At 41.6% G+C, this 10536-nt stretch overlaps 1 protein-coding gene across 5 annotated transcripts; it reads left to right on the forward strand.

Annotated features, from left to right (window-relative positions):
* Positions 1-123: 123 nt before the first annotated feature.
* LOC105048726 (serine/threonine-protein kinase MPS1) lies at positions 124-9144 on the forward strand. Of its 5 annotated transcripts, none has more exons than XM_073261403.1 (7): positions 124-1535; positions 1823-2089; positions 2168-2266; positions 2393-3267; positions 5942-6142; positions 8201-8362; positions 8468-9144. In XM_073261403.1, the coding sequence occupies exons 1-7, from the start codon at positions 1370-1372 to the stop codon at positions 8972-8974; spliced, it is 2277 nt and encodes a 758-aa protein (XP_073117504.1). In that variant the 5' UTR covers positions 124-1369; the 3' UTR covers positions 8975-9144. The 5 variants fall into 5 exon arrangements, with proteins under 5 accessions (XP_073117504.1, XP_073117505.1, XP_019707172.2 ...); XM_073261404.1 differs by having other exon boundaries at positions 2483-3267; XM_019851613.3 differs by having other exon boundaries at positions 1823-2266.
* Positions 9145-10536: the final 1392 nt, after the last annotated feature.

The following is a 10536-nucleotide window of genomic DNA, read 5'->3' on the forward strand; positions in this document are numbered from 1 at the left end:
TATTCTCCATACTTTTGGATAGAAGTTACTGAATCACTCATGATTTTCCGACCAGCTGGATGAGTCCCTGAGTTATTCTTTGCTACTCTAGATGATGAAGAATTACCAGGTAATTCACAAATATTATGATTCATTCACCATGGATCAAAAAATACTCATGAGTTACAAATTAAAGGTATCCTATGTTTACCTCCATGTTGTGCTATGACAAAGGAAACATTCTGCAGTGCTGTGGCATTTCTTTCTTAAGGGAATGAATCGGGCAGAGCCCTAGTAATTCTGCATTTTGTATGTCCAACTGCAAAATACAGATTTTTATTTATTTTGTAAGGTGGCAGTGTTACATAGTCTTGGTATGGATACAATAATCATTGGCATTGAACAAGAAGTCATGCAGCTTAACAGCTATGTGTGAAAAGATGTTCCAGGGCCATGTCCAATCTGTTGTACTATTTGCTTCTCTGTATAGCTTTAAATAGTTTATTTATTCAGCAACTTGTATTATGTATGTCTTGTGCTATCATGTATATCTCTTTAACATACTCTGATCTGGGATGTTTTCCGACTGTTTGTTCTTTAGCTTCATTCTCAAGTTTGGCTTTACTTTTATTTCAGTATGGGAGTGGGATTCTTATGATGTAACTACCAAACAATGTTCTTTTTTTTTAGGAATTCCTTTCCTCCCTTTCTTTTTTACCCAAAAAAAGCTTATTTAAAAGTCGATATTTTAGATCATACAAACCTGAGTCTAGCAACTGGCAATGGATAAGATTTTGTTGAGTTCAAATCAAGTTGGGGCACACCATACACAATCATGATCTCACATTGATGGGGTCTTCATTCCTATCCATCCGTTGGTCAACTCCTGTCATCCGTTTTGGCATCTAAACTAAGTTCAATCCAATGCATGCAATCGGGAGCGGAGGAAAAATCCAATCCAATCTCCCTGGACTTCAACCTCATTGTGGTTTATAACTTGACCTGACTCAAATAACACCATCCCAACGACCTGAGTCTGATCAAAGATCTGGCTCATACCCAAATCAAAAAGAATTAGAGCCTAGGAGAGTTCGAATTCTCTCTGGAAGAAACCGTCGCGGGGTGGATGTACGGGCTAACAGCAGAGCGGCAATATGCGCCATTTCAAATTGCCTGCATTCCTCTCCCTCCCACGGCGACGTCGAAAGGATGCTTCCTCCTTTCCCTTCTCCTTCGCCGCTCTTAGAAGCTCGATAAGAAGAGAAGACCGGCGCTCCGTTCGGGCCCCGCCGATGGACGTCACCCGAACGCCTCCGACGCCGTGGACCCTCCCGTGATCCGCTCCTTTGCCCCCTCCTCTCCGACGAGATGCCGTTTCGTTCCGCCGCCGATGGAAAGGAAGGCTAACCTTCCGCCTCCCCCGGGGTCGAGCAGCCAGATCCGTCCGATCGCCGGAGAGGCCAATCTCACCTCCTCTTCCTCCTCCTCCTCCTCCCTCTCACCCCCGGATTTCCTCCGCCATGTTCATGCCGTCTTTAAGCGCCACAGACCTCTCGGTAAGATCCCAATTCTTGTTCTTTTTTCTAAGATTTGTTCGAGATCCAGTCCCCATGCCTCTCCTTTGGGACGGAATCTAGGGCTTTCGGTTCTAGTTTGTCCAAAATTGATTCTTTTTATGGCGCCTTGTCAGATTAGTGGTCTTTTCAGCTCTTGTCTTATCTATTTGTGTTGTTTTACTGAAAAAAAATTAAAGTTTTGGACACTGAACACAGAGCCCTAGCGGTATGAGTACTTTCTGGCTGATTTGTTAATCGATTTGTGTTTCTTCTTGAGAGGATCCCAGGTATGATGCAGTCTAACGTTACCCGTGCGAGCCGTGTCTTGGTTTCACAAACAGAGCCTTCGAGGAGCACTGCTTCCGCATCTTCCATAAGTAGAAATCCTTTCAGTAAGACAGCGTCGCAGATTGGAACAGTCGTAAGAGCTACGAGGTTACCGAATGTGGCGTCTGATCAGAGGAAGGACGATGCGGCTGAAGTGGTGACGACTCCTCAAGGGGATTCATCGCTTACTCCCCCGTCAATTACCGGAACTATAACTACGACGCATGGTGAGAACATGAGCCCGTTTGGCTCGCCGAAGGGCGATTCTGAACTGCTGGTTGATCAAAAAAAGTCATCTTTCTCAGCTTCTTCTTGTCACTTGGCATCCCCACATGCTTTGGCTGATGATCATTTGAAGAAGGACCGGCTTGCTTCAGCTAGCAATGCCCACATGACCTTCCAGAGTAAGAGATTTTTTGAACTGCTTACTGGTTGCTATCATGAGTTAAGAGTCTGTCTTGAAGAGCTATTGTTGTTATAACTGCATTGTCTTGTTCCATGTATTGTTCTGTGCTTTTTGCTTCTATTAGGTTCTTCTTATGCAGATGCTAATACAAGAATGACCACTGATACTAGAATGGACGAAATTTCATTTTATATGGGTTCTCTTGCATTCACAGAGGGGGAAAGCTATTTGAACACTCAGGCAGCCACAAATGATCAGGATCCAATGCAGCAGCTTCATGGGAATGTGGAAGTGTCTGCGAGCAGTGCGAAGTTTGGTGGGAGTACAATGTTAGAGAAGAGGATGGAACAGTGTCATAATCAGCATTATGTGGAGCCAACGACTCGGTCTTCAGTTATGGGCTCTTCATGTGTCACTACAACGTCAGTCCATTCAGGCCCTACTTTTCAGTGCACACGTGCTCCTTTGGCCGGGCAGACTGCTTTTCCACAACAAATGTCATCATCTACTATAGAGAACTCATCAGATGTTCTGGACAGTGCCCCTCCTGAGGGGCGAGGGAGTGTCATGAAGGAAGCTGATGGGCATCAGAATCATCAGCCGGGTCTTCATTTGGGTGGAAGTGTAAAGGAGATAGGGCCTTCTGGTGATGCCAACGATTTGCAATCTCAGGCTCTACCAGCAAACAACCCATCATCGAATATGGATTTGGGGCCTTCTCAATCTAGCAAAGTAGAGAAGGCTCCTCGTAAAAAGAAGTATGATCCTGATGTATTTTTCAAAGTTAATGGAAAGCTCTATCAAAAGCTTGGTAAAATAGGCAGTGGAGGAAGTAGTGAGGTTCACAAAGTCATATCATCAGATTGCACGATATATGCTTTGAAAAAGATCAAACTCAAAGGCCGTGACTATTCAACTGCTTATGGATTTTGTCAAGAGATTGAGTATTTGAACAAGCTGAAAGGGAAGAGCAATATTATTCAACTTGTTGATTACGAGGTACTAGCTTGCAAGGTCAATCATATTTCTGTATGATTTTCTTGTTCCTTTTTATTGAATAGGAATTTCTTGCTACATGTATCATTAGAACTTCAAAATTGTGTCGAACATTTTCTTAATAGAAACAAATTCATCTAGCCTAATTATATAACTTAGCTGTCATTACCATAAGATATTTAAGGTTAAATTTGCTGATTAGTTAAAACCTACTCAATACCCCTTTAAATTTTGCACGAGTACATCATACATGTAGGCATTCTTTATTCAATGTTAAATGCTTGGATTAGAGTTGATGTTGTTTAGTAACTGTGGCTTTCCTTGAGCTCTTACTGGTTTCTTTTCTATTTGCAAACATCATGAGCAGATGACTATGGCAATGACACAACTTGAGGTGACTTACTATTTAAAAGCTGCAACCAAATGTGTTGAACTGATTACAAGCATAAGCTGTATAGTACCTCTTAAGTACATAGACCAACAATAGGATAATTTATCAATTTCTCCATCAGGTGCTGAAAATGCTGACACTATAAAAGGGCTCTATCCCTTGATTACACTTACACCCTCTATTAATGAATTTTTGTTTCAAGTTTAAACCAAACTTTTATCTGGAATTGAACATCCTTGATCTTATAATTTATACAAAAGTAGTATCTCAAGGATCATGATTCTTCATTTCATGGCAAGAGAACTTCTTGGTGTTGACTTTTGGGAGTTGTTCTATGCAGCTAGAATTTGTCACTTGTATTAGGAAGACATTGTTGGCCTTGGCATGCTTATAAATTGAATATTGCTTACATCTAATCTTCCAAATAACCCCAACAATTCTTCCAAACCATGCTGTAATCATTATATATGGGCCACAAATGACCTTCCTAAATTTACAGAGTTTATCCTTAATAAAAGTACCATCATGGAAATGGATGACTAGGAAGAGCTAGAGCATTTACTATAACCCAAAAAGAAATAGTGTCTGTGGGCAAGATGGAAAGTATTTCTGCTTCTACTCTTAGATACAACAATAGGTGACTTTTGGGTGAATTGGAGCTTGAGAACACAAGAGAAAGAAGTATGTTGATGTGACAGTAGAAACCATCCCTGGAACTTCATCTATTCACTTTTCTTAGTCCAAAATTTTGAATCCTATTTATTTGAAACTTGTTAGATGTATGACTTGCAGCTCATTAGTCTTCTTAATATTAGAAAGAACTAGGAGAATGAGCATAGGCCCATTCTTTGTGACAAACAAAGTAAGGACTAGAATGAGGATACTCTCTTTCCTTCATAGTTTATAAGGATCAAGAAAAGAACGTTGTCCCAAGAAAAGAACGTGGTCCCTAACATAATTAGAGCTTAGAGAATGATGTTCAATATTGGAGAAAGCTGAAGACATGCAAAGCTGACATGCATGGGGACAAATTTGCTCTTACCAGGGTATCACAATATGCTATTTCCTAAGTTGAAGGATAACCAAACAACTCATGTAATAACATGATTTTTTTTTTGGTTCTCTTTTGCTGAACCATCAAATACAGGACAGTGATTTTATGAGGTGCCGAGAATTGAGAACAATTAGAGACTAGAAAGGGGGGAGTTGATGAGAACTGTCCTGGTGAACCTAACCCACTTCCTTCAAATCACATTCTAGTTAGATGTTAGATTTGTTTTCTGCAAAAATAAAAAAATAATTGTGTTTGGTGTTTGAAAAATATTGAGAAGAACCTATTGTTTGTTTTACATTGGATGGAATATGAATGGAAATAAACTGTATTCAATGCCTTGTGAAAGTAAATATATTGCATTCTCCTTGTGTATGTAATTAAATTATATTGATTCTGTGTGTATCTACATGTCTCTTTCCATTTTTTGAAGAGAAAGGGAGGGAAGATCCACCTGTGGTTATTAACTTGTACTGGTTGTGTATATTTGCATGTGCCCTGGTATACATGCGGTCTTTTTCAATTACAGTGTAGTATATGTGATATAGATATACTAAGAAAGCAGCATGACCTTATATTACTGACCTTGCTTAAATGCTGCAGGCAATCTATTGAGATGTCTCTGACAACACCTGTTATCATCACTAAATGAGTACCTGAGATAGTATGTTGTATCATGCACTATATATGCCCTTGACCTATTGAATTTAGGAGATGATGTACCAATCCTAGTTTCTTCATTTGCTCACATTATTTTGAAGCATTGTTGCTATTTCTATTTTCCACTTGGCTGCCAATATATCAATGGAGAAAGGCTAATGTCTGTACCATGATAGCAGCCAGCAGTAATGTAAGTTGCAGTACTAAGATGGTATATGAGATGATTTGAATTAATTAATTGGTTAGTAGTTTTGCCTTGATCCAATGAGATAACTTTTTAAAACTGCAGCCGCTCGGCCGCATATGCAGATGATTTGCACATCTTTTCCCAGTTAGTTATGGCTTTCTGTATTACCTAAATGCAGAAAATGGAAAACTTGTCTGTAATTTTTATGTTATATAATATCATATTCTTAGTCTTTATGAATCTGAATTTCTGGAAAAATAATTTCCAGAAGGAAGAAAAAATCATTGTCCATTTCACCATTCTTTATGCTGTAATTTGGACCATGGGCACTCATGAATGTAGTTTCTAGCATTTCATTGTGCTGATGCTGGCTGACTTCATCTTCTAGGTGACAGATAAAACTTTGCTTCAGGAAGTTGTGAATGGCTCCACAACCATTAAGGATGGAAGGATCAAAAGTGATGAATATATATACATGGTGCTTGAGTATGGAGAGATTGATTTGGCTCACATGCTTTCACAGAAGTGGAAGGAGATGAATAAGTCAGGTTGGAAACTGGATGAGAATTGGCTACGATTTTATTGGCAGGTACTCAACAATTTGCCTTAATTAGTTATTTTACATGTTTATGACATTTAAGTAAATTGAGGCTTTACAAAGTTGGGCTTGTCGCTCTCATAAGTTGGAATAAGACATTCTGATTCTATTTTCTGACAGGTTGTAGAAGAAGATTGCTTAACTAACTCCTTTCATAAAATACAAAATCTAGAAAATAAATTGAACTTGTATACATGTAGAAGGTGATCTTCAAATATTTTAAAGCCATGTTGGTTCTTTGTTTGCTCCATATCAACATATTCTAGGAGCACACTTTCCCGCATCATCTACTTTTCAACTGACATCTTTATTACTTTTTAACAAAACAAAGTTTGGATAGTAAAAATTTCGATCACCTTTATTCTATGCTAGAAATCATTTTTTTGAGTTCACACATTCATCATCTGGTTTAGTTTGGTAGATATTTCTTCTCACATAAAGGGAGGAAACAGATATTTCTTTATCATTTGAATAAATCTAAGAATTATGTTATAATTCTTATAAAGTTATAAGATTGTGATGGTGCTTGGTTATGGAGGTTTTGAATGGAAAACAGAGTAGGGATAAGAGAAGGGAGGTGAGATGTATAAATGGAATATTTTTTTTTGGTAAAGCGGTTCATTCAAACAAGTCTTGTATGAATACAATCCAGAGAATCAGAAAACAAAATATCCCGAAGTCGCCTAGGGATGACCTCCAACTCAGTCTAGAGAGTTTCTCCAGTGTGCTCAGCCACATAAGCTGCCATTCAGTCAACAGCAATATTCACCTCATAAAAGATATGCCTAATCATCAGAGCAGTGCACCCTCGAGACATCATACAAAAGGAGATGAGTGGCTCTACTACGGGTGCATCTTTGGAGCCAAGTCACCACCATGGCTGAGTCTCCCTCTACAACAATCTGAGTCGCCTCCAAGGTCCGTCTGGCAAAAATAATCTTCGCCCAGGCCGCACAAAGCTCCGCCTCAGAGACCGAAGGCTCCAACAAGTGATTCCCCCTAGCAGTCACAAATCTGGAGTCCGGCCCGTGAATCACAAAACCAGCCCCACCATGCCTGCTTCTAGTACTCCCATCGAAGTTAACCTTCAGGTAGAACGGAGGAGGGGGCTTCCAGAAGATAAACACTCGGCGGGTTGCTACACGAGCAGGATGGGAGCTCTAAGTCTCCGACGGCCTGGATGTCACATCACTGAGCTCTACCGCCATAATCGAGGCTTTTTCAACGATAAGCCTCACCAAATACCGCTTGGAGTCAAACATTAGGTTGTTTCTGACCAGGCAAATATGGAGAGCCACATAGGCCACACGAATTCCAGCTGCCCTAGCCATATCATCTCTAGTACTACGCTATAGGAGCTCTAGAAGGGCCTGAGTAGGGTCCTCGGCCTGAGCGATACCTAAGTACAACCCCACTAGGGACCAAACAGCTGCCGCCCTTGAGCACCGGAAGAGAATGTGCTCCATGATCTCCTCTTTGAAGTCACAGCAAAGACACATCACTTGAAGATCTATGTCCCGAGCTCGGAAGAGGGACCTGATCGGGAGCCGGCCTCAAGCCACCCTCCTGAGGAAAAGGCTCAATATTCAACCTTAAGAAATTATGCAGTTCACTGTGTTCTGTGATAAATTCTTCCAATTTTATGTAGATATTAATGTAAATTATGCATGAAATATTTAAGATCATATCTTAAATTTTTCTACTTTAGTGTGGACCGACACTAAAATCAAACAATAATAGAGCACCCAATTCTTTTATGTAAAATTGAGACCGAACTCCATTCAAGTAGCATCTGATAGCATTGGTGTGCAAAGAGTGATTTCCACATATTTAGTTTCCCTGCAACTTATCTCTATAGTGTTTTCAAATAAAACAGTGTGTCATTATTGTGTCCATTGATTTGCAGTTCGTGTCAACGGCATGGTTACATTAGTGATTGATGCACAACAGCTCATCATTCAGCATGAGTTATATATGCATCAAATTTGATCATTCTACAGTTCACTTTTCACCCTTGCTTACAGAAAGTAAATCCTTTTGCCTCTGCAGCAAATGCTTGAAGCTGTAAATACGATACACGGGGAGCGTATTGTGCACTCTGATTTGAAGCCTGCCAACTTTCTATTAGTCAGAGGCTCATTGAAGCTTATTGACTTCGGCATTGCAAAAGCTATATTGAGTGACACAACTAACATCCAGCGTGATGCACAGGTTACCACATTTGCATTATCCAAATTGTTTTCCTTGGAACTTCATTAAGTTATATAATTAGAGGTTAAACAGCAAGAATATTTTCTGTTGGCTATTCTAATGCAGGTGGGAACCCTAAACTACATGTCTCCAGAAGCATTCATGTGCAATGAGCATGATGCTAACGGGAACACTATCAAGTGTGGCCGCCCATCAGACATCTGGTCTCTTGGCTGCATTCTTTACCAGATGGTATATGGTAAGACACCATTTGCAGAATACAAGACCTTTTGGACCAAGTTCAAAGTCATAACAGATCGAAACCATGAGATCGTGTGTGAACCAGTCTCCAACCCATGGCTTATTGATCTTATGCGAAGATGTCTTGCTTGGGATCGCAATCAGAGGTGGAGAATACCGCAGCTTCTTCAGCACCCATTTCTTGTTCCTCCAATTCCACAAGAGCTGCCTCCACTCCATGATCACCCTTCAAAATTGCTTATGCACCAGCTCGAAGCCTATTGGGATGATCCCGAAGTGTCTAGGCTACGTTCCGAGCTGCATGAAGTTGTTGCCAAGATTGACCAAGGACAGAGGGATCGAAGCATGCATGTAGAAACAAATGTCTCTTGAAGTGTATAACACCTGCATCAGAAAATGTCATCTTGTAACGCAGCTTCCTTGCTTGCAATTTTGATCTGTGATCTGATATAATGTCACCAATGCTTGTATTGTTCTGGGCAAAAAGTTGAATCCTTCATGCTGATTCAGCAGTCTAAACCAATCGATCTTAACAATCTAAACCATGCGGGTCCGTGGTGAATACAGACAAGATGGTGCATCTGTCTTGATGAACTGTCCATCTAAAAGGTTATCCTACAACAGTGCCACTTTTCCAATATAGATGATGCAGGCCAATGGCTGTGATTCTGCACAGGAGCCATGTTGCTATGATCCTAGCAATCACTAGCTCCATCTAAAAAGGACTCCCAACTGAACTATGACCCATGGGTAGACAATAATCTGGTCCGGCCCGGTCCTGTATCCAGAGGAGTGCGTGTAAATTGTTGATTAGCCAGCCGACAGTGGTCCCTACGCTACAAGGCTTCTGAGCCCTCCCTGACGAGTGACGACACTTGTGGGATGGATGAGCCATTGTCATGCCCGTTGTCCCCTTCTTCGCTTTCTTTGCGTCCTTTGGAGCTTTCTCCCTTAATCTTTGTTGTAAGCTTAAGTCTCATTCCTTCTCTCTACGACTGGGACAACACGGCGGAGTCTCCGACTCCATCCGCCCTTAAATTGCGGCATCGGTCAACGCAGCTTGTACTGTTCAACGCGGGCGGGTGCTCGTGGGTCCGGGGGATCCGAAACGTGCCTATCGCTTCGCACCCGGCCGGCCGTAGGCCCCGGCCGATGTGGTCCACGGCCAGACCGCCGACAGCAGCATTAGCCGGATAGCTCCAGTCCCGGGTGGGGGCTGGGGACGCAGCGTGCGCGCCGTCCAAAGTACCGGGCGACAGCGACCCGGGCTCGGTGGTACCTTCGCCACGTGACGGCCGGCCGATCGAGTCATACCGGACCGAAGTATGCCGACCGCATTTCCTCAGCTGATCCACTTAATTTATCGTGTACCTACCGGTGATTTTTTTTCTGGGAACATCACACAAGGGGGCTGCTCTCAAGCCCGCAACATCGCCGTGACAATGATGACGCTATCGGTCTCATCGATCAAGGGGACAATATATATCCAGTTGCCTGGTTGCTGTACACCGAAACAGGTGTAAGTCTTCATCATCAACAGTCTGTGTGAATAGCAGATATGTGAGTTCCTAAAATGTGACTCGACTGACGATCGTTGGATCAGGAACGAGTGGACCAGATGAGAGCCACGTTGAAATAAAGCGTCAGCGACATATGTCTTGTCGGGCCCGCCGCTTGAAGCTTCCAGATAATTTATATGTATCCGCTGTTTAAGTACAACGTCCCGTCTTGACCAAAGTTTGACAGTGGAATGCGAAGACCTCGGAGGTCGTTTCCCTAGCAGCTAAGTTTAACCGTCCAACTAGGGGTGCTATAAAGACCCAAACTTGGCTTGATTCAAAATAGTTAAGTCCGAAATTTAACTCACGATCGGTTGAGTCTTAATCTCTAAATATAAATTTTATACAATAAAAAAAAAAATTGAGATCGATTCT

This window comes from Elaeis guineensis, chromosome 7 (assembly GCF_000442705.2).
Source record: "Elaeis guineensis isolate ETL-2024a chromosome 7, EG11, whole genome shotgun sequence".
Classification (NCBI taxonomy): Eukaryota; Viridiplantae; Streptophyta; class Magnoliopsida; order Arecales; family Arecaceae; genus Elaeis; species Elaeis guineensis.

Excerpts from the sequence above, each read along its gene's own strand:
- LOC105048726 (XM_019851613.3), top strand. The coding sequence starts at position 1,370 with ATGGAAAGGAAGGCTAACCTTCCGCCTCCCCCGGGGTCGAGCAGCCAG. Across the intron at positions 2,267-2,392 it reads TGCCCACATGACCTTCCAGA|GTTCTTCTTATGCAGATGCT; the intron begins GTAAGAGATTTT and ends TGCTTCTATTAG. Across the intron at positions 6,143-8,200 it reads GGCTACGATTTTATTGGCAG|CAAATGCTTGAAGCTGTAAA; the intron begins GTACTCAACAAT and ends TTGCCTCTGCAG.